At 46.8% G+C, this 24,217-nt stretch overlaps 1 protein-coding gene and 1 pseudogene across 2 annotated transcripts; both read left to right on the forward strand.

Annotated features, from left to right (window-relative positions):
- The first annotated feature begins 155 nt into the window (after nucleotides 1-155).
- Nucleotides 156-3,995, forward strand: HAX1 (HCLS1 associated protein X-1). Of its 2 annotated transcripts, none has more exons than XM_002760037.7 (7): nucleotides 156-291; nucleotides 833-1,083; nucleotides 1,235-1,446; nucleotides 3,057-3,108; nucleotides 3,260-3,366; nucleotides 3,497-3,587; nucleotides 3,733-3,995. In XM_002760037.7, exons 1-7 carry the CDS (start codon nucleotides 239-241, stop codon nucleotides 3,816-3,818), a joined length of 852 nt encoding a protein of 283 aa, XP_002760083.3. In that variant the 5' UTR covers nucleotides 156-238; the 3' UTR covers nucleotides 3,819-3,995. The 2 variants fall into 2 exon arrangements, with proteins under 2 accessions (XP_002760083.3, XP_002760084.3); XM_002760038.6 differs by having other exon boundaries at nucleotides 1,259-1,446.
- A 6,047-nt stretch (nucleotides 3,996-10,042) lies between these two features.
- On the forward strand, nucleotides 10,043-18,375 carry LOC100403513 (large ribosomal subunit protein eL20-like; annotated as a pseudogene).
- Nucleotides 18,376-24,217: the final 5,842 nt, after the last annotated feature.

Consider the following 24,217-nt stretch of genomic DNA (forward strand, 5'->3'; position numbering starts at 1 on the left):
CTGGCCTCTAAAAGGTGGGGTAAAGATAAAGCCTCTGAAATTTGAGGAAGACCTTCCGCTCTGTCTCCCTTTCACGTCCGACTTACAGTCTTTTACGACAGTATTCGGATCGCGCGCGGGCTTGCTTTCCGGCAGCGTGGGCTGACGTCTCGCTCGTTTTCCTACGGGGCTGCGCAGGTTTCACTCTTCTGCGAATCGGCCAGTGGAGGGGTTTAAATGTTCGAGTGCCAATACGGGAATGAGCCTCTTTGATCTCTTCCGGGGCTTTTTCGGCTTTCCTGGACCTCGGAGGTGAGAGTAGGTCCGGGTCGGACAAGGGTGAGGTCGTCTGAGAAGAGTTTGACCCCTTACGTCTTATTTTTGGGAAAACATCCTCTGGCCTACTCCTTCAACCCCTGTGAAGTCGTAACATTGAGCACTCGCCCCGCCACAGTAACCAGGGTGGTCGTTAAGAGGAGAAACAGCAAACTAAGCCTTTCTCCAACCTGGGGTGATGCAACAAGGACCCGGGCGGGATAGACAATTGGGGTCTGGGGAAGAGGACAGCGGGCTTGTGACCAGGACCTTGGGAGAGAGGGGAGGGGCTGGGGCACACTTAAGGAAAACTGGGGAAAGGTGTTTGAAGGGAGTTGCGAGCTGAGGTCTGACTTTGATAAAAAACAAAACCAGAACTGTCGGACATTGTATTAATATTTTGATGTGGCAGCCAGCCCTCCGACCCTCTCCCCAGCTTCCCAAATCGCTTGCTCTTGTCCCACTTTGCCACCCATGAGTTGATTTTATGGCTTAAGTCGTGCTGAAATCTTGGTGGCCAATCTGCCTCCACTCTCAGCCACAGAGATCCCTTTTTTGGAGGGATGACTCGAGATGAAGATGATGAGGAGGAAGAGGAAGAAGGAGGCGCATGGGGCCGTGGGAACCCCAGGTTCGATAGTCCTCAGCCCCCTGAGGAATTTGGCTTCAGCTTCAGCCCAGGAGGAGGGATACGTTTACATGATAACTTCGGCTTTGATGACCTAGTACGAGATTTCAATAGCATCTTCAGCCATATGGGGGCCTGGACCTTGCCTTCTCATCTTCCTGGTGTGTGGCTTTCCCTGAGGCACAACCTGTGGTTTCTAGTGGGTTGGTGGGTGAAATAAAGAGCCTGCAGGGAGTAGCTGGGGGATGGGACGTGTGAGAAGATGGATAATTTCAGGGAGATGTATACAGCCCAAGTTCTTTCCCACCCCAGCAAACACCTGCCACCTTTCTGCAGAACTTCCAGGTCCTGAGTCAGAGACACCTGGTGAGAGACTGCGGGAGGGACAAACACTTCGGGACTCAATGCTTAAGTATCCAGATAGTCACCAGCCCAGGATCTTTGGGGGGGTCTTGGAGAGTGATGCAAGAAGTGAATCCCCCAAACCAACACCATACTGGGGCTTCCAGAGACCATTTCATAGGGTGAGTATCCCATCTGGGCCTGAAGTGAGAGCTTGTGAGAGACTACTAATTAAAAGTGCAAAGATTGGCCAGGTGCGGTAGCTTAACGCCTGTAATCCCAGCACTTTAGGAGGCTGAGACAGGCGGATCACCTGAAGTGAAGAGTTAGAGACCAGCCTGGTCAACATGGTGAAATACCATCTCTGCCAAAAATACAAAAAATTAGTAGGTTGTGGTGGCAGGCACCTGTTTTCCCAGCTACTCAGGAGGCCAAGGCAGGAGAGGGGCTTGAACCCAGGAGGCAGAGGTTGCAGTGAGCTGAGATCACACCATTGCACTCCAGCCTAGGCGACAAGAGCAAGACTTCATCTCAAAAAAAATAAATAAATAAAAGGCCAGGTGTAGTGGCTCACGCCTGTAATCCCAGAGACAGGAGGATCACCTGAGGTCAGGCATTTGACACCAGCCTGGCTAACATGGTGAAACCCCATCTCTAATAAAAATAAAAAATTAGCTGGATGTGGTGGTGTGCCCCTGTAGTCCCAGCTACTTGGGAGGCTGAGGCAGGATAATTGCTTGAACCCAGGACAAGGACATTTCAGTGAGCTGAGATCATGCCACTGCTCTCCAGCCTGGGTGATAGAGTAAGACTGTCTCAAAAAAAAAAAAAAAAAAAAAGGCCAGGTACAATGGCTCACGCCTGTAATCCCAGCCCACTTTGGGAGGTGGGCAGATCACAAGGTTAGGAGTTCAAGACCAGCCTGATCAACATGGTGAAACCCCTTCTCTACTTAAACTACAAAAAAATTAGCCAGGCATGGTGGTACATGCCTGTAATCCCAGCTATCTGGGCTGAGGCAGGAGAATCGCTTGAACCCAGGAGGTGGAAGGGGAAAAAAGGTGCAAAAAGGGTGCAAATATTGGACTTTTTTTTTTTTTTTGAGAACGAATCTTGCTCTTTCACCGAGGCTGGAGGGCAGTTGCATGTTCTCAGCTTACTGCAACCTCTGATTCCCAGGATCAAGTGATTCTCCTACCTCATCCCCCTGAGGAGCTGGGATTATAGTCACCCCCCAAACACCCAGCTAATTTTTGTATTTCTGGTAGAGATGAGGTTTCATCATGTTGGCCAGGCTACTTTCGAGCTCCTGACCTCAGGCGATCCACCTGCCTCAACCTTCCAAAGTGCTGGGATTAGAAGCATGAGCCATTGTGCCTGGCCAAAGATTGCATTTCTTGTTTGAATCTGATAGCTTTGGGTTGGAATCCTAGCCCCCCATTTAGTGTGTTTATATGTTTTCTATATTAAGCTCATGGGGTTTTTTTTTAGAGGGAAATGGGTGTTCTGTTTCTTAAAAAAACAAAACAAAAATACCACTGGTCTACATAATTCTTGGATAAGGCAGGATTGTGCACAGAGGATAGGAATATATTAGTTGAGGAAATTTTTCTGGTAGAAGGATATATAAAACAGCCAGGAAGGAGGAAACAGTGGGTAAATAGAGCTATTCTGAATGGAATTCTCTGTCCTCTGGAAGGGGGTTTTGGAGTTTGGGAGTAGTTTGGGGTCTATAACCTTTCAAGTTTCAGATTGGAAGGTGTCTTTTCACTTACTATGGTTTCTTCTGCAGTTTGATGACATATGGCCTGTGGACCCTCATCCTAGAACCAGAGAGGACAATGGTAAGTCTGGAGGAAGGGGAAGTTTACCAGTCTTTTGTTACTCTTCTGAAATTCTGTCTGTTCTCCCTCAGACCTGAAGTTTCTTCCTGTACACTTGTCTCTTTTTTCCCTTGGAATCTTTCTCTCCTGGTTCTTTTCTCTGCTCTTCCAGATCTTGATGCCCAGGTTGCCCAGGAGGGTCTTGGCTCGGTTCTACAGCCCCAGCCCAAATCCTATTTCAAGAGCATCTCTGTGACCAAGATCACTAAGCCAGATGGGGTGAGTTGAAAGAAAGAGGTAAAGTAAACTGTGGCCAGGGAATGAATGCCCTGATACAAGGATCTTTAAAGAAACTGCTGAGCATAACCTTTAGTGATGTTAAGATTATGGCGGGGATTTCTTCTTGTAGGTAGTGGAGGAGCGCAGGACGGTGGTAGACAGTGAGGGCCGGACAGAGACCACAGTAACCCGACATGAAGCAGATAGCAGTCCTAGGGGTGGTAAGTTAAAAGTCAAAAGGATCCATCTCAAGATTCCTTGGGAGAGAGAAATCTGACTCTTCTACCCTTGAGTATTATTTCTCGCCTTTGCTTCTGCCCAGTCTCTTCCATTTAGCTTATTTATGTGTATGACTTTCTTCCTTAGATCCAGAATCACCAAGACTTCCAGCCCTGGATGATGCCTTCTCCATCCTGGACTTATTCCTAGGACGTTGGTTCAGGTCCCGGTAGCCTTGTTCACCCTTGGAGTCCTTCAAGTCTTTTCCACCTCCCACCCATTGTCCGCCATCAATAAGCTTAGCTTCTCCTCTTGCCACCTCAGGGGCTTGGATATGTGGAACAGTGAACTGGGGGTATGTCAGTTTGTTACTCACCCAAACTGACCAATAAAACCTTTATTTATGCTAATTCTTTGTCTTGGTTTTATCAAGGCTATTTCAGTTTCCAGAACCATCTAACACTTCCCAAATTATCTTGGTCCTCTACCTTCTCCTTATTCCTTGCTCTCTTTCTCAGGCTGGAGTGCAGTGGTACAATCTCATCTCACTGCAACCTCCACCTCCAGGTGTAGGCTCAGGTGATTTGCCTGCCTAAGCCTCCCGAGTAGCTGGGACTACAGGCGCACGCCACCACACCCAGCAAATTGTTGTGTTGTTGTTGTTTGAGACAGTCTCACTCTGTTGCCCAGGCTGAAGTACAATGGTGTGATCTTGGCTCACTGCAACCTCTGTCTACTGGGTTCAAGTGATTCTCCTGCCTCAGCCTCCCAAGTAGCTGAGATTACAGGTACATGCCACCATACCTGGCTAATTTTTGTATTTTTAGTAGAGACAGAGTTTTGCCAATGTTGGCTAGGCTTGTCTTGAACTCCTGACCTTAGGTGATCCACCTGCCTCAGCCTCCCAAAGTTCTGGGATTATAGGCGTGAGCCATGGTACCTGGCCTAAATGTTGTGTTTTTAATGGAGACATGCTTTCCCCATACTGGCCAGGCTGATCTTGAATCCCTGACCTCAAGTTGTCCACCTGCCTTGGCCTCCCAAAGTTTCATATTTCTACGAGCACTATAAAGATCTATTTATTTGGCCAGGGGCAGAAGCTCATGCCTGTAATCCCAATAGTTCTGAAGGCTGAAGGGAGAGAATTGCTTTAGGCCAGGCGCTGGAGACAGCCTGGGCAACATAGTGAGACTGTCTTTACAAAAATATGAGAGATTAGCTAGGCAGGGTGGTGTACACTGTAGTCCCTGCTACTGGGAAGGCTGAGATAGGAGGATCACTTGAGTCCAGGAGTTCAAAGCTGCAATGAGCTATGATTGTGCCACTGACTGCAGTGTGGGTAACACTCAGAGTGAGACTCTGCCTCCAACAAAAGAGAAAAAACACAAATGTGATAGCAGAAATGATTAAAAAAAAAAAAGCTATAAAAATTAGGGAGATAAAGTTGAACTCTCCAAAAAGTAAAATAACTGGTAGAGAAAAAAAAACTAGAATAGCATAAATTATTGATGAAATCATGGAAATATTTCAGAATTAATATTACTTTTTGTTTCTTTTTTGAGACAAGATCTCACTCACTCTGTCACCCAGGCTGGAGTGCAGTGACACAGTAGCCAAGTTCAATAGCTCATTTCTGCCTTGAGCTCCTGGGCTCAAGCAGTTCTCCTGCCTCAGCCTCCTGAGTGGCTGGGATTACAGGTGTGTGCCACCACACCCAGCTAATTTTTGTTTTGTTTTGTTTTGTTTTTGGTCGAGATGGGGATCTTGCCCTGTTGCCCTGGCTGATCTCCAACTCCTGGGCTTAAGTGATCCGCCTGCCTGGGCCTCTGAAAGTGCTGGAATTACAGGCATGAGCCACTGCGCCTGGCGTGAAGGATATTAATTTCTAACCTGAAAGGACTTGCCACATGCCAGACAGCAAGCGTGAAAATAAACCCACTCTGTAAGGCATGTCACATGAAATTTTAGCACACTGGAGACAATAGACTTTAAAAGATTCTAGAGGGAGAGAGAAAAAAAATGGGGCACACGTTCTCAGGATCTCTTGAGGGTTGCGTCAGTGGGCAAAACAAACTAGAAACCCCGAAAGGACCAAGAATCATAATGTTCTCAAACTTGATCAGCAACATGAAGGATAAGACAATGGATTGCCAGCAATCCAGCTACTGGGTATGTATTCCAGGGGACTGAAATCAGTATGTTGAAGAGATACTGCACTGCCACATTCACTGCAGCACTGTTCACAATAGCCAAGAGAAGTAATCAACCCAAGTCTGCTTCAGTGGTTGAATAGATCAAGAACATGTGGCATATATATGCAATGGAGTCCTATTTAGCCTCACAAAAGAATGAAGGCTGGGGCCGGGCGCAGTGGCTCACGCCTTTAATCCCAGCACTTTGGGAGGCCGAGGCGGGTGGATCACGAGGTCAAGAGATTGAGACCATCCTGGTCAACATGGTGAAACCCCGTCTCTATTAAAAATACAAAAAATTAGCTGGGCATGGTGGCGCGTGCCTGTAATCCCAGCTACTCAGGAGGCTGAGGCAGGAGAATTGCCTGAACCCAGGAGGCGGAGGTTGCGGTGAGCCGAGATTGCGCCATTGCACTCCAGCCTGGGTAACAAGAGCGAAACTCTGTCTCAAAAAAAAAAAAAAAAAAAAGAAAAAGAAAAAGAAAAACTGCTATAGTTTCAGGCAAAAGCAATGTGAGTTTGCAGCCTTCTTGCCTGAGGCTACTCCCATCCAGCTTCCTCGGTGGCTGGGAACTGTAGTTTTACCAGTGTGGAACTGGCTGGAAAAACCAGCATGTTTGCTGTCACAGTGGGTAGAATGAAATCGTGGGAGTTAGGTGGAGGTGGACAAAAGCCTGCAACGTTCTCAGCTGAATGATGTGAAGTTGGTAGGAAATAAATAGGCAAAGAACCCTGTAGCTGTGCTAGCTCCAAGTGGCACTTCTAGCTGGGATCAGTGGTAAAAACGCCAGAAATTTAGCTGGAAAATAGGGAGCCATAAAAGGACTGAGATAAGTTCTCCCACGTCCCTGGCTCACTGGGAAACTCTCACATGCATGGAGGATGCCTCAGAGAGCTCCATAAAAAAATACAAGGAAGATTTGAACACTGGCTACACATTTTAATGCACTTCTCAATCTTCAAACAGATATACTGGCAGAAGTGGATGTTATATGGGCTTGAGGTATTTGAACACAATGCCTATTCTAATCATTGGCTGAAGACTGTGCTATGTAATCATAGGGGTGATACCTGAGGGAATTTTTCTTTTTTTGAGACAGAGTCTTGCTCCATTGCTCAGGCTGGCTTGGAGTGGCATGATCTCAGCTCACTGCAACCTCCGGATCCTGGGTTCAAGCGATTCTTCTGCCTCTTTTTTTTTTTTGAGACAGAGTCTCACTCTGTCGCCTAGGCTGGAGTGCAATGGGAATGGCCTGATCTCAGCTCACTGCAACCTCTGCTTCCCAGGTTCAAGCAATTCTCTGCCTAAGTCTCCTGAGTAGCTGGGAGTATAGGCATGTGCCACCATACCTGGATAATTTTTGTATTTTAGTAGAGACAGGGTTTTGCCATGTTAGCCAGGATGGTCTCAAACTCCTGACCTTAGTCAGGAGTAATCCCAAAGTGCGGGGATTACAGGCATGAGCCACCGCTCCTGGCTGGAAAAATGTATTATTATTATTATTATTATTTGAAGTAGGGTCTCGCTCTGGCACCCAGGCTGAAGTATATTGGCATGATCTTGGCTCACTGCAACCTCTGCCTCCTGGGTTCCAGCAGTCTTTCCACTTGAGCCTCCTGAGTAGCTGGGACCACAGGCACATGCCATCAAAACCTGCTAAGTTTTTGTATTTTTAGTAGAGATGGGTTCTTGGTATGTTGCCCAGGCTGGTCTTAAACTCCTGAGCTCAAGCCACCTTGGCCTCCCAAAAGTGCTGGAATTGCATGTGTGAGCCACCACCCATGACCCCTGAGGGAAAATTTTAAAAACAAGGATAAAAAATGGAGCAGACCCAATAGCAGCTGCACACTATGGAATGATAGACTCTACAGTTTAACTCCAAATTACACACACACTCACCCTCCACATCCCCCTAACACACATACACTGCACCCACACGCACACCCACACCCCCACAAACACACACACACCCCCCACATCCCCCTCACACACCACACCCACGCACACACCCCACACCCCCCACATCCCCCTCACACACACACCACACCCACGCACACACCCCACACCCCCCCACCCCCCACATCCCCCTCACACACCACACCCACGCACACACCCCACACCCCCACAAACACAAACCCCACATCCCCCTCACACACACCACACCCACACCCACACACCCCACATCCCCACAAACACATACACACATACACACACACACACATACACACCCCACAGCATCAGCAGCACCAGCACCATTCAGAAAAATACAACACAATCCAGAGTATTACAGTCTGTTCTATTATTCTATTACCTAAAATGACAAGTTTTTTTTTTAAAGATAGGGTTTCACCATGTTGGTCAGGCTGGTCTTGAACTCCCGACCTCAGGTGATCTGCCTGCCTTGGCCTCCAAAATGCTTGGATTATAGGCATGAGCCACCATGCCCAGCCAATGACAAGTTTTTAGGGGAGGAAGAAGAGGATAAAATGACCAGTTTTCAACAAAAAATTATGAGATATGCAAAGAAACATAAAAAATAGTAACCCATATCCTGATTTTAAAAGTCAATAAAAACTGACTCTGAGTAGGCCCAGAAGTTGAATTTGGCAGATAAAGATTTTAAAGCACATGTTATAAACATGTTCAAGTAATTAAATAAAAATATTTAACAGTTAATAAATATGGAATCTTAATAGAGAAATAGACGCTACAAAAAGAATCAAATAGCTGGGTGAGATGGCTCCCTCCTGTAATCCCAGCACTTTGGGAGGCCAAGGTGGGTGGCTCACCTGAGGTCAGAAATTCGAGACCAGCTTGGCCAACCTGGTGAAATCCCATCTCTACTAAAAACATAAAAAATAGTTGGGTGTGGTGGTGGGCACCTGTAATTCCAGCTACTCAAGAGGCTGAGGCAGGAGAATCACTTGAAACTGGGAGGCAGAGATTGCAGTGAGCTGAAATCGTGCCCCTGCACTGCAGTCTGGGTGACAGAGTGAGACTCCCTCTCAAAAAAAAAAAAAACAAAAAACAAATTCTAGAATTTTCATTTAGAAAATGTTACTGGGCCGGGTGTGGTGGCTCACGCCTGTAATCCCAGCACTTTGGGAGGCCAAAGCGGGTGGATCACGAGGTCAAGAGATCGAGACCATCCCGGTCAACATGGTGAAACCCTGTCTCTACTAAAAATACAAAAAATTAGCTGGGCATGGTGGCGCATGCCTGTAATCCCAGCTACTCAGGAGGCTGAGGCAGGAGAATTGCCTGAACCCAGGAGGTGGAAGTTGCGGTGAGCCGAGATCGTGCCATTGCATTCCAGCCTGGGTAACAAGAGTGAAACTCCATCTCAAAAAAAAAAAGAAAAAAGAAAAAAGAAAATGTTACTAAATGAACCCAACAGCAGATTTAAGATAGCAGAGGAAAAATTTATAAACCTCGAGATAGATCATAATAATAATTAGTCTGAATAATAGAGACAAAAATGATTGAAGGAAAGTGAACAGCTGGGCACAGTGGCTCATACCTGTAATCCCAGCACTTTAGGAGCCTGAGGCAGGTGAATTGCTTGAGCCCAGGAATTCAAGACCAGCCTGGGCAACATGACGAAACTCTGTCTCTACAAAACATACAAAAGTAGGCTGGATGTGGTGGTGTGGCCCCTGTAGTCCCAGCTACTTGGGAGGCTGAGGCAGGATAATCGCTTGAGCCTGGGTGGTCAAGGCTGCAGTGACTGTGTTCATGCGATTGCACTCCAGCCTGGGTGACAGAGCAAGACTGTCTCAAAAAAGAAAGAAAGAAAGAAAGAAACAAAACCGAAAGCAAAAAGCCTGAGAGGCCAGTGGTACATCAAGCATACCAATAGACAGGTAATAGATGTCCAGAAGACAGGAGACAAAGGATCAGGAAAAAGTAATTAAAAAACCATAGCCAAAGGCCAGGTGTGGTGACTCACGCTGTAATCCCAGCACTCTGGGAGGCTGAGGTGGTTAGATCAGGAGGTCAAGAGTTTGAGACCAGCCTGGCCAATGTGGAGAAACTGTCTCTACTAAAAATACAAAAAAATTTAGCTTCGTTTGGTGGTGGGTGCCTGTAATCCCAGCTACTTAGGAGGCTGAGGCAGGAGAATTGCTTGAATCTGGGTGGCGGAGGTGGCAGTGAGCTGAGATTGTGCCATCGCACTCCAGCCTGGGTGACAGAGTAAGACTCTGTCTCAAAAAAAAAAAAAAAAAAAAAAAAAGTTCTAATAGAAGTTATTCTACCTGGAAACATGGGTATGTGGTATAAGGATAATGAGCATGTATTACTTTAGAAACTATGAAAATAAAACCAATTTTTTCTTCTTTTTTAAAGTGACAGGGGAGAGAGATGGATAATATGGTGACTTTTTTTTTTTTTTGAGACAAGATCTCACTTTGTCACCCACGCTGGAGTGCAGTGGCCAAGATCTTGGTTCACGGCACCCTCGACTTCCTGGGCTCAAGTGATCCTCCTGCCTCAGCTCCCCAAGTAGCTGGGACCACAGGCATATGCCGCCATGCCAGGCTAATTGTTTGTATTTTTTGTACAGATGGGGTTTCATCTTGTTGCCCAGGTTGAGCTCAAATTCCTGAGCTCAAGCAATCCACCCACCTTGGCTTCCCAAAATACTAGGATTATAGGTGTAAGCCACCGCACCCAGCCTGAGCAATAAAAGAAAAAAATCAAAAGAAAAAAAAATCACAAGTCACCAGCCAAATATGGTGACTTGTGATATTTTTTTCTTTTGATTTTTTTTTTTTGATAGTGATGGGGGTCTTAGTATACTGTCCAGGCTGGTCTTGAACTCCTGGCCTCAAGTGACCCTTCCACCTCAGCCTCCCAAAGTGTGGGGATTATAGGTTTGAGCCACTGCACTCAGCCCTAAATGTGTTTGTTGTTTTTTGTTAAAGAGCTGGGGCTGCTCTGCCTATGGGGTAGCCATTCTTTTATTCCTTTACAAAAAAAAAAAGAAAAAAGAATAAAGGAGACAGACCGGCGGGGGATATGTCTCACTATGTTGCCAAGGCTAGTCTCAAACTTCTGGGCTCATGTGATCTTCACGCCTGGGTTTGGCCTCTCAAAGTGCTGGGACTGAAGGCTTTACTTCTTTACAAGTGTGTCTCTGAAGATCACTTCCAGATAAACCTTCTACATGGAACTCTCCATATCAGAGCCTGTTTCCAGGGAGATTCAATCTAAGATATTTAGTTTTTCCAACCCACACACTTCCTACCATTAGCCACCCTCCTTGAGCCTTTCAGATTGAAGAATATCAAAAGACATATCGGGTGTGGTAGCTCACCTGTAATCCCAGCACTTTGAGAGGCCGGGGCTTGCAGATCCTGAGGTCAGGAGTTCAACACCAGCCTGGTCAACATGGTGAAACCCCGTCTCTACTAAAAATACAAAAATGTCCTTTTGTGGGTGGCAGTGAGTGCAGAGAGGAGGCCACGGAGGCCTTGGGCACGCTGCGAGAGTACAAGGTGGGGGTGTCGCTGCCTGACCACCCCCAAATGCCACATTCTGCCCCTCTACTGCATTCGAATCTTTGCCCCTAATCCTGTTGTCACCAAGTCCTGCTTCTGGTACTTCGCGCATCTCAGTTAAAGAAAATGAAGAAATCTTCAGGGGAGATTGTCTACTGTGGCAGGTGTTTGAGAATTCCCTTCTGCAGGTGAAGAACTTCAGCATCTGGCTGTGCTATAACTCCCGGAGTGGCACCCACGACCTGTACCGGGAATACCAGGACCTGAACATCGTGGGCACTGTCACCCAGTGCTACCGAGACATGGGTGCCCGGCATCATGCCCAGGCCCACTCCATCCAGATCATGAAGGTGGAGGAGATCCCAGCCAGCAAGTGCTGCTGGCCATCCATCAAACACTTCCACCACTCCAAGATCAAGTTCCCGCTGCCCCACCAAGAGGCTCAACATCTGCTGGGCGCGGTGGCTCACGCCTGTAATCCCAGCACTTTGGGAGGCCGAGGCGGGTGGATCACGAGGTCAAGAGATCGAGACTATCCTGGTCAACGTGGTGAAACCCCGTCTCTACTAAAAATACAAAAAATTAGCTGGGCACGGTGGTGCGCGCCTGTAATCCCAGCTACTCGGGAGGCTGAGGCAGGAGAATTGCTTCAACCAGGACCCAGGAAGAGGAGGTTGTGGTGAGCCGAGATGGCGCCATTGCCCTCCAGCCTGGGCTACAGAGCAAGACTCCATCTCAATAAAACAAAAACTAACAATAACAAAAAAAAAAAAAACCCTACAACAACAACAACAAAAAAAAACTAAGAAGGCAGAATTGAGCAGAGGGAGTAGCTGACATACAATGCCCTTGCCAGGGAACCTTAACTGATCCTCAGATCTTACAGGGAGTTCTGGAATGGAGGTAATTTTTCAGAGCTGTCCCAAATGAAGGCAAAGGGACCATGACTTTGTGTCGCTGCATTAGCCAACCATTGGCTGCCGGAAACCTGCTGAGAAAGGTCAAGACAATGTCCTATGGCTGATGGGAATGTCCAGTGAGGAAAGCAGCTGTGGGCCGTCAGCGGCTGGTATTCCTTGCAGCTGGGGAATAGGCTCATGATTCTAGAAAGGGGATCTGGGTGAAGCACTGGTGTTTTCTGCAGTTTACCACTTGCACTGCTCAGATTCATTCTTCTTCTAGTTAATTTGCCTGTTGGGGAAAAGCACTGATAGTATTCTGATTGGTTTCATTTCTTGGGGGAACTTTGAGAGAAGGATTCGTGGAAAAGTTTATAGCCTTTTTACTCTGATACAACTGGTTTTGATAAGAACTTCTCATTAGCCCCTCCTGTACCACTAATTCCAGATTCTCCTCACTTTGGCTAGCACTTCCGCTGGTCTAGACAGCTGGGTAGTGGGATGACACAGACCCTCACTCCCAAGAGTGCCTTTGGTTACCATGTGGCTGCTATACTTTTCTATTTACTGTTAGAATTGACCATGGTAGCACCAAGAGGCATTCCAGTGGGTGACCTGAATGCCAAAGTATTCATTTTTTTTTTTTTGAGACAGAGTTTTGCTGTTGTTACCCAGGCTGGAGTGCAATGGCACCATCTCAGCTCACCGCAACCTCCGCCTTCTGGGTTCAAGCAATTCTCCTGCCTCAGCCTCCCGAGTAGCTGGGACTACAGGCTCGTACCACCATGCCCAGCTAATTTTTGTATTTTTAGTAGAGACGGGGTTTCACCTTGTTGACCAGGATGGTCTCGATCTCTTGCCCTCGTGATCCACCCGCCTTGGCCTCCCAAAGTGCTGGGATTATAGGCGTGAGCCACCGCACTGGCCTGAATGCCAAAGTATTCTTGCTGGCCAGACATGGAGGCTCATGCCTATAATCCCAGCACTTGAGAAGGCTGAGGCAGGAGGATTGCTTGAGCCCAAGAGGTTGAGGTTGTAGTGAGCTATGATCATGCCACTGCAGTCCAGCCTGGGTGACAGAGCAAGATTCTGTCTCTAATTAAAAAAAAAAAAAACAAGGCTGGGCATGGTGGCTCATGCCTGTAACTCCAACACTTTGGGAGGTCAAGGCAGACAGATCACTTGAGTTCAGGAGTTCAAGACCACCCTGACCAACCACGGTAAAATCCAGTCTCTACTAAAAATACAAAAATTAGCCAGGTATGTGGTGTGCACCTGTTGTCCCCCCTACTCAGGAGGCTAAGGCAGGAGAATCACTTGAACCCAGGAGGTGGAGGTTGCAGTGAGCCAAGATTGTGCCACTGCACTTCAGGCTGGTGACAGAGCGAGACTCCATCTCAAAAAAACAAAAAAAGAAACCTTAGTCGGGCACAGTGGTTCATGCCTGTAATCCCAGCAGTTTGTGGGGGCCGAGGCGGGCAGATCACCTGAGGTCAGGAGTTCACAACCAGCCTGGCCAACATAGTGAGACCCTGTCTCTACTAAAAATACAAAAATTACCCCGGCATGGTGGTGCATGCCTGTAATCTCAGCTACTTGAGAGGCTAGGGCAAGAGAATCGCTTGAACCTGGGAGGTGGAGGTTGCAGTCAACTGAGATTGCGCTCTAGCCTGGGCAGCAGAGGGAGACTCCAAAAAAAAGGAAAAAAAAAGATCAGCAGATCTTTTTGTCACAAGTCCACTGCCATACTCCTGTTGCTGTAATATTGATCTTATAGAGTAATATAATTCAGACTTCATTTTTTTTTTAATGGAGTCTCACTCTGTCACCCAGTCTGGAGTACATTGGTGTGATCTCAGTTCACTGCAACCTCCACCTCCTGGGTTCAAGCAATTCTGCTGCCTCAGCCTCCCAAGTAGCTGGGATTACAAGTCCGTACCACCACCCTGGCTAATTTTTAAAATTTTTAGTAGAGATGGGGTTTCACCATGTTGGCCATGCTGTTCTCAAACCCCTGACCTCAAGTGATCCACCCCCTCCAGCCTCCCAAAGTGTTGGGATTACAGGTGTGAGCAGCTGTGCTCAGCCAGACTTCATTTTGATGGATCAAACACTCTGTAAGTCCTTGGAGAGTGGGACTAGTTATGGCCAGACCTATAGGCAGGAAAGGCAAACCTGTACTCAGAATACGTGCCAATTTCAGCCAAGAGTGGTGGAGTCTAGTGTCATCAACTTGTCCCTGGATGGCTGCTCATTCTCCTTATGGGATGGAGCCACGTGAGGCTTAGCACTGGCATTTATTAATGACAGTTTGGACACTGGCAGCACCAGTAGCTACTTCAGCCTTGGTGAGTAGGGGTTTGTATCAGTCAGGGTTCTCCAGAGAGACAGAACCAATACGGTATAATGGAGAGAGGGAAGGCGGGGAGAGGAGGAGGAGAGAGAGAGAGAGAGAGAGAGAGAGGATTTTTTTTTTTGTGTGTGTGTGTGTGCGTGCCTAAGAATGACCCCAAAAGTGCAGCCAGTATTGATTTTGGGGTTACAGATACAATTTTGCAAGCAGGTGAATTCGTATATATGGAATCCATGAATAGTGAGCATGGGCTGCGTTTTGCAAGCTCTGTTTGCCCAGCGGTGTGCTGGGTCTCACAGCAACCGGCAGTAGGAGTTGGCCGGGTATGAGGATGGTGCAGGGGAGCCGTGGAGCGGAGGCCCAAGCTGCTGCAGAGGGTGGAGAGAGCAGGTCAGCCTCAGGGAAGCTCTGTAATTTCCCAGGTTGCAAAGCTGGACCCACGTGGGACCTGAAGCTGAGGCCAAACCGCAAGGCCTCGCTAGCTCTTGCTACTGGAGCTGGACAGTGTATCATTGGGATGCCCTATCCCAGCAGGTCCAGCTGCAGTAAGGATGGGGAGTGGCTCAGAAGGAGCATCAGGCACAGCCTGTGAGGTGGGGCCGGGAAGATACTAACTACTCATCAGCACCTAACCTTGCTTTTTTTTTTTTTTTTTTTAGGAGAGGAAGAAAGAGGAAGAAAAAGAGGGAGAGAGAACAGGAATATTGCTTCATTCTAAAAATGGGTATTAATAACGGCTAATCAATATTTTGTGTATTTAAAGTGGACAATGTATATTTTGTATATTTAAAATGGAGAGCTCTATAAATATTTATTGAGTTTACTTGTTCTGGATCTGAGTTCAAGTCCTGGATATCCTTATTAATTTTCTGCCTTGTTGAGTCTAAATCTCGTTATGGGTCTTATGTATCTGAGTGTTAAGATCTCTTATTGTTGCATTGATCCTTTTATCACTGTATCTTTGTTGCTTTGAAATCTATTTTATCAAATGTGAGAATTGCAACTCCTGCTTTTTGTTTATTTATTTATTTATTTTTGCTCTCCATTTGGTTGGTAAATTTTTCTCCAGCGCTTTGTTTTGAGTCTTTGTGTATCTTTGGATATACCATTAGATTTTGGCTGTATCTTTTGATTGGGGGATTTAGTCTATTTAAATTTAGGGTTACTGCCATTTGATGTTAACTGGCTATTTTATCCATTTGTTGACGTAAATTCTTCTTTATGTTGATGCTCTTTACTTTTTGGTATATTTTTAGAAAGGCTCATACTAGTTGTTCCTTTCTATGTATAATGCTTCCTTCAGAAGTTCTTGTAAAGCAGGCCTGGTGGTAATAAAATCTCTGAGTACTTGCTTGTTCATAAAAGATTTTATTTTTCCTTCAATTGTGAAGCTTAGTTTGGCAGGATATGAAATTCTGGGCTGAAAGTTCTGTTCTTTAAGTATGTTGAATATTGGCCCCCATGCTCTTCTGGCTTGTAGGGTTTCCGCTGAGAGATCTGCTGTAAGTCTAATAGGCTTCCCTTTGTGGGTAACCTGACCTTTCTCTCTGGCTGCCCTTAGTATTTTCTCCTTCGTTTCAATCCTGGTGAATCTAATGATTATGTGCCTTGGGGTTGCTCTTCTTGAGGAATATCTTTGTGGTGTTCTCTGTATTACCTGGGGTTGAATAGTGTCCTGCTATGCTAGATTGGGAAAATTTTCCTGGATAATATCCTGAAGAGTATTTTTCAGCTTGGATTCATTCTCTCCGTCACATTCAGGTACACCAATCAAACGTAGATTAGGTCTTTTCACATAGTCCCATATTTCTTGGAGACTTTGCTCATTCCTTTTTATCCTTTTTTCTCTATTCTTGTCTTGTCGTTTTGTTTCATTAAGTTGGTCTTCGACCTCTGATATCCTTTCTTCTGCTTGATCTATTCAGCTATTTAAACTTGTGCATATTTCACTATGTTCTCGTGTTGTATTTTTCAACTCCGTTAGTTCATTTATATTCCTCTCTATATTGTCTATTCTTTTCAGCATTTCGTCAAACCTTTTTTCAAAGTTCTTAGTTTCTTTACATTGGGTTAGAACAAGTTCTTTTAACTTCCAGAAGTTTCTTATCATCCACCTTCTGAAGCCTACTTCAGATAATGGAACACAGTCCTTTTCCATCAGGGCTTGTTCCATTGCTGATGAGGAACTGCAATTCCCTGTAGAGGGAGAGGGGTTCTGATTTTGGGTATGCTCGGCCTTCTTAGGCTGTTTTTTTCCCTTTATTACAAATTTATCCATCTGTCGTCTTTACAATTACCGCCTTTCTAATTAGGTTTCTGAGTCAACGTCCAATTTATTGATTCCCAGTGCTGGGATCCGAGCAACCCACTGCGCCGGCCAAAACAGCAGCGATAAGACTGATGGTGCTCTTCTGCCCGGGAATCTCTGGTCTGGCTTCCCTCTTGAGTCCGCAACAAGCGGCTCTGGATTCCCGGAGCTCCAAACACCGGTCAGTAAGGGAACCAGTCCCGTTTACTCTGCATGAAGAGCTGCCGCGCCGAGGCGCCGGCAAAACCACTGCGCCGGCCACAAGAGTCGCGCTGGCGACCCGTGGGGCTCCTCCACTAGAAATCTGCTGGTCCGTGAGCGACGAAAATTCGTCTGAAAGTGTGGCGTCCTCTCGTTCTCTTAGCTTTCACTGGGAGCTGCAATCCTGAACTGTTAGTGATCAGCCATCTTGGAATCGTTGAGAGAGAGGATTTTTAAGCTCTCACCCAGAAACAAGGCTTCACCAGCCATAGAGGTGTCCCTCAATCCAGTCAAGTTGACACCTAAAATTAACCGTCACAGAGCTAATGCTATTGGGCCCATCACCTCCATCTCTACAACCAGTTACTCCATTCGTTGTACCCATTGTTCAGAGCTGGGGCGGCTGATGACAATGGTGAATTATTCTGTCTACTTGTCTGTTCAATGTCTCCTTTGTAATGAATGCTCTCTGGTGGGCATTAACATGTTGTACAGTCTGGGCACGGTGGCTCACACCTGTAATCCCAGAACTTTGGAGGCCGAGGTGGGTGGATCATGAGATCAGGAGTTTGAGATCAGCCTGACAAACATAGTGAAACCCCATCTCTACTAAAAATACAAAAATTAGCTGGGCGTGGTGACATGCGTCTATAATCCCAGCTACTCAGGAGGTTGAGGCGGGAGAATTGCTTGAATCTGGGTGGCAGAGAGGTTGCAGTGAGCCGAGATCATGCCACTGCACTCCAGCCAGGGTGACAGAGTGAGGCTTTGTCTCAAAAACAAAAAATCATGTTGTACAAAGATCCTTACACTTCAAGACCACTCCCATAGTTACAGAGTCTCAACTCTGTTGCCCATGCTGGAGTGCAAGGGTGCAATCATAGCTCACTGCAGCCCTGAACTCCTGGGCTCAAGCAATCCTCTCATCTCAGCCTCCTGAGCTAGATCACAGGCACGTGCAACCATGCCCTGGCTCTTAGACCTTTTCATCCTTGATCTTTCACTCTTTCTTCTCAAGCCCCTAAGCAACCAACCGGGGCATTTGCCACTGATCGTGACTTTGTGAATATTCTGCCCAAGTGAATATTCTCATGTAGGGCTCCTTCTCTTCCCACACAAAGTGGATGACCAGGTATACTGTCCAAATCTTTGTCCTTGGGAGAATTTCCCCTCACCACCGTATTCCAGAGCTGCTTCTGAGCGGGACTGCAATGCAGCAGCATTCTCTTTTCGGCTTTTCCCATTAACCATGCCAATCCATCTGTGAGTGAAGCTCGGGCTTCTGCCTTCCCTGTCAGCGAGTCAGAAGGATCCCTGACAGGGCTATCGGTGTGAGCTGAGGGAGAGATGTCAGTGCAACATCTGAGTGACCTGGGAGTCTGGGTCACTTGCCTTGACGCTTGCTTTGCCCTCTGATCCTGCTTATGCCCAATACCGACAATGCCACTCCCATATTACAATGTATTATTGTTGTTTGGTTTTTTGAGACAGGGTCTCACTCTGTCACCACAGCATGTTTTTGCTGGGCCCTCTCTTCCTAATGGCATGGAGGATCTGACAGAGCCCAGCTTCTGACGGTCAGTCCTGGCCACTTGGTCACTTGATGTCCTATAGTCAGATATTGCGTCTTTACCAGAGCCCAGTAGCATTTCAAGAGCTGCTTTTCAAATGGTGGGTATTTTCCTGCTGCAGATGGCATGGATTTGCTCCAAAGCTTTAGGGGCCTACATTGTGATTCTCCTATGAAGGCTTGCCAGACCCAAACCAACATGTTCTCCAACCACAGATCTCTCAGTCTCTTAGGTTCTGCTAGGTCACAAGGCTGCATTTGGCCCAACTCGAAGTTGACGTCCTTCAGTGTCAGCTAGTAAATTGGTCAGGGTTGTATTCCTAAGTGTGAAGTATTCCTCCAGAGTCCTAAGAAGATTGGTATTGCGCTTCTTTTTTTCTTAGTGGTGGGAGGCATGAAATGCAATATCTGACCTTGACTTTGAATAGATATCCCAGCGTGTCTCAGACCACTGGACCTCTAAAAATTTTACCAATGTAGCAATTTCTTGAATCTTTGTGGGGTTTTATTTCCCACTCTCTGAATACATGTATCTTTCCAAGGCCTCCAATATACTTCTTGCTCCTCTGGTGTGATTAGCGTAATGTCATATTTATAGTTGTCTGGGCCACTTGCTTTGAAGCTTACTTCAGAACGAATATGTTCTTCAGGTTATTCATATAGACAAGATACCTTCAGAGTATATTATGACAGAGGGCCAGAGAGTTAACATAATCCTGGGTCCGGGCATGGTGGCTCATATTTGTAATCCCAGCACTTTGGAAGGCCACGGCAGGTGGATAATTCGACGTTAGGAGTTCAAGAACAGCCTGACAAACATGGTGAAACCTTGTCTCTACTACAAATACAAAATTAGCTGGGTGTGGTGGTGTGCTCCTGTAATCCTAGGAGGCAAAGGCAGGAGAACTGCTTGAACATGGGAGGCAGAGGTTGCAGTGAGCCGTGATCATGCCATTGCACTCCAGCCTGGGCAACAAGAGGGCGGAACACTTGAGGTCAGGAGTTTGAGACCAGCCTGGCCAACATGGCTAAAACCTATCTCTACTAAAAATGCAAAAATTAGCCATGCATGTTGGCATGCACTGGTTATCCCACCTACTTGGTAGGCTGAGGTAGGAGAATTGCTTGAACCTAGGAAGCAGAGTATGCAGTGCGCCGAGATTGTGCCACTGCACTCCAGGCTGGGTGACAGGGCGAGACTCTGTCACAAAACAAAACAAAACAAAACAAAACACATAAAAAACCCCATCCATACTCTTGGGACAAGCCCATCAATAAATTTCCCATGTGGGTGCAAATGATCCTGCTTCTGACTCTCCTTTCTAATCCATTTGGGCATTCACCAACCGAATTAATGGCTACACGTCAACACCCAGAGGCTATGTTAAACTGTTTTACAAAGTTACCACGTGGGACACAGCAACTACAATTGGGGTTGCTGTTCGGTGAAGTTTATGGTACACTGCTGCCATCTGCCATGATCTAACCAATTTTTACAGGAGCCGAGGCAGGAGAATCGCTTGAACCCAGGAGGCAAAGGTTGCAGTGAGCTGAGATTGCCCCACTGCACTCCAGCCTGGGCAACAAGAGCGAAACTCCGTCTCAAAAAAAAAAAAAAAAAGATTAGACATTATGGTTTAGGAGTCATGCAGCTGGAGCCTACAAGATTCTGACCCTCTCTAAACTGCTCCTGAAATCAGTGCTTGAGATATTTTGCAGACCCTGCACTTGATAGATCAGCTGGCACCACCTAGATTGATTAACTGGCTCATCTGATCTTGTGGCCCCCACCCAGGAACTGACTCAGCACAAGAACATAGCTTCAACTCCCTATGATTTCATCTCTGACCTGATCAATCAGCACTCCTGGCTCACAGACTTTCCCTGACTCACTAAGATGCCCTTAAAAACTCTGATCCCCAGCTGGGCACGGTGACTTACTCCTGTAATCCCAGCACTCTGGGAGGCCGAGGTGGGTGAATCACCTGAGGCCAGGAGATTGAGACCAGCCTGGTCCAACATGGTGAAACCCTGTCTCTGCTAAAAATACAAGAATTAGACAGGTGTGGTGGTGGGTGCCTGTAATCTCAGCTGCTTGGGAGGCTGAGGCAGCAGAATAGTTTGAACCCGGGAGTTGGATGTTGCAGTGAGTTGAGATCGCACCACTGCAATCCAGCCTGGATGACAGAGCAAGACTCCATCTCAAAAAACAAAACAAAACAAACAAACAAACTCTGATTCCCTAATGTTACGGGAGACTGACTTGAATAATAATAAAACTCTGGTCTCCTGCACGGCCAGCTCTGTGTGAATTACTCTTTCTCTATTGCAATTCCCCTGCCTTGATAAATCATCTCTGTCTAGGCAGTGGGCAAGGTGAACCCACTGGGTGCTTACAGCAGGATGTTGAATTCTATGTCACAGTCAAGTGCTCCCGTATTGATAAATTCTTCCATATCTAACATTATGTTCCACCTCTCTTGATCCAACATTCTCAGAATCCATGTGTCCTACCCAAGTCTGCAGGTATGTATTAGCCAGATCCTGAAGTTCCTTTACCATGTATTTCCTCCCTTCTCTTAGTAGGCCAGAACATTCTCTTTGGGTCTTTGGTAGACAAATCCTTGTTATTTGTTTTACTGCCAGGAGGGGAAGTGGCAATAGATCCTGGAGAGGATGAGTATCATCTTGTAAAGCACCTGCTTCCTTTGAAGACTTTGTACAACCATTTTGCTAGTGAAGAGTTAGCCAGCTGGGCATAGTGGCACACGCCTGTAGTCTCAGCTACCGTGGAGGCTGAGGCACAAGAATTGCTTGAACCCAGGAGATGGAGGTTGCAGTGAGCCAAGATTGTGCCACTGCACGCCAGCCTGGGCAACAGAGTGAGACCCTGATATGGTTTGGCTGTGTCCCCATCACAAATCTCATCTTGAATTCCCCTGTGATGTGGAAGGGACCTGGTGGGAGGTAATTAAATTGTGGGGTCAGGTCTTTCCCATGCCGTTCCTGTGATAGTGAATCAGTCTCATGAGATCTGACGGTTTGTTTTTTTTGGTTTCTTCTTGTTGCCCAGGCTGGAGTGAAATGGCGCCAGCTCGACTCACTAGAACCTCTGCCTCCTGAGTTCAAGAGATTCTCCTGCCTCAACCTCCCAAGTAGCTGGGACTACAGGTGCCTGCCACCACGCCTGGCTATTTTTTTTTTCTTTTCTTTTTTGTTTTGAGATGAAGTCTCTCTCTGTCGCTCAGGCTGGAGTGCAGTGGCCTGATCTTGGCTCACTGCAATCTCTGCCTCCTGAATTCAAGTGATTCTCCTGCCTCAGCCTCCTGAGTAGCTGGGACTACAGGTGTGCATCATCACGCCTGGCTAATTTTTGTATGTTTAGTAGAGATGGAGTTTCACCATGTTTAGTAGAGATGGTCAGGCTGGTCTCAAATTCCTGACCTTGTGACCCTCCTACCTCAGCCTCACAAAGTGCTGGGATTACAGACGTGAGCCTCTGTGCCTGGCTGACAGTTTTAATAATTGCATTACTAAAGCATGCTAGAGATATCCATCCTCTACCTACCACCACACCATAGTCCTTACTGCCAGCCAGGAGAATGATCTATCATACGAATCCCATTTTAGAGAATGCTCACTAGGACCACTCTTGGCACCAAGCATCTCCCTGAAAAAGACTAAAATGAAGACATACATAAACAGGGTTTATTGGTGAGTGCTGTCACTCTGGAGAAATACACATGCAAGGAAGGCAGGAAAGCAAGATTATCAGAGGCCTGTGAACCAGAGGAACTCCATCTTGAATAGGAGCTGGGTAAAATGAGACCTACTGGGCTGCATTCCCAGACGGTTAAGGCATTCAAAGTCACGGGATGAGTTAGGAGGTTGGCACAAGATACAGGCCATAAAGACGTAGCTGATAAAACAGATTGCAGTAGAAAAGCCCACAAAAACCAAGATGGCCATGAGAGTAACCTCTGGTCATCCCCAACTAAACGCCCACCAATGCCATGACAGTTTACAAATGCCATGGCAATGACAGAAAGTTACCCTATATGGTCTGAAAAGGGAATGTAGGAATAACCCACAGCTTGTTTAGCATATCATCAAGAAACAACCATAAAAATAGGCAACCAACATCCCTCAGGGCAGCTCTGTCTGTGGAGTAGTCATTTTTTTACTCCTTTACATTCTTTTTTTTTTTTTGAGACGGAGTTTTGCTGTTGTTAACCAGACTGGAGTGCAATGGCACGATCTCAGCTCGCCGCAACCTCCGCCTCCTGGGTTCAAGCAATTCTCCCGCCTCAGCCTCCTGAGTAGCTGGGATTACAGGCGCGTGCCACCATGCCCAGCTAATTTTTGTATGTTTAGTAGAGATGGGGTTTCACCTTGTTGACCAGGATGGTCTTGATCTCTTGACCTCGTGATCCACCCGCCTCAGACTCCCAAAGTGCTGAGATTATAGGCGTGAGCCACCTCGCGCGGCTACTCCTTTACATTCTTAATAAACTTGCTTTCACTTTAAATTTAAATTTAGAAGTAGATTCTTTGAATGCATTTAATTGGAGGCTTCAGATATGAAGTAGGGTGCGGTTACTTCGAGCAGAGCAGGAGTGGCATGCACCCAAAGAAGGCCAGGTGGAGCTCAGCGTGAGTGTGAAGGCCTCACGTCAAGCCATGTCGGGGGACACGAAGACAGAGCATTCTCTAACCTGTGCGAGACCCTGCATTAGGGAAGTACAAGGACTCACGGCGTGGGTTTCATTCCCACCGTCTATGGTCTTCAGCCCCGTCTCTCCAGATGCCTATTGAGTTCTTCAAGCATCCAAATGGTTTGGGGAAAGGTTTCAGGTTCTAAATGAGAGGCTTTGTGGGCTACCAGATGGAGAGTCAGAAGATCTGGATTTGAATTCACTCAGCCATGAATAATTGTGTGATCTTGAGCCGGGAGAAGAGCTCATGTTTGTAATCCCAGCACTTTGGGAGGCCGAGGTGGGTGAATAACTAGAGGTCAGGAGTTCGAGACCAGCCAGGCCAACATGGTGAAACCACGCCTTTACTAAAACACATAAAAATTAGCTGGGTGTGGTGGCGCACACCTGTAGTCCCATCTACTTGGGAGGCTGAGGCAGGAGAATCACTTGAACTTGGGAGACGGAGGTTGCAGTGAGCTGAGATGGTGCCACTGTACTCCATCCAGGCTGGGTAACAGAACGAGACTCTCTAAAAAAAGAGAAAAAAAAGTGTGTGATCTTGGAGAGTTCTAAGGCCCAGTAGCCTCATCTGTAGAATGGAAGCAATAGTGCTACTCTGCAGAGTGACTTCAGGACCAAGAGATCAAATGTATATGAAGGAGGCTACTTCCTTCAGTTTGTCAGGAGGAGGGAGGCTAGTCCTGTGATGAATGGGGATGAAGGATAGACGAGACAGAGGTTGCGCAAACTCCAGCTCTGTGCTCATAGCCTGCTCCCAGACATTCTTCTGTTATCTGTCTGTTTCCTAGCCTACGCACGTGCATAGACAGTAGCTGCTGTTCAGTAATTGAGCTAATGGTTTTAAAGTCTCCTCCTTATCTTGGCTGGGGGCAGCCAGCAGCTGTGCAGC

Source organism: Callithrix jacchus, chromosome 18 (genome assembly GCF_049354715.1).
Source record: "Callithrix jacchus isolate 240 chromosome 18, calJac240_pri, whole genome shotgun sequence".
NCBI lineage: Eukaryota > Metazoa > Chordata > Mammalia > Primates > Cebidae > Callithrix > Callithrix jacchus.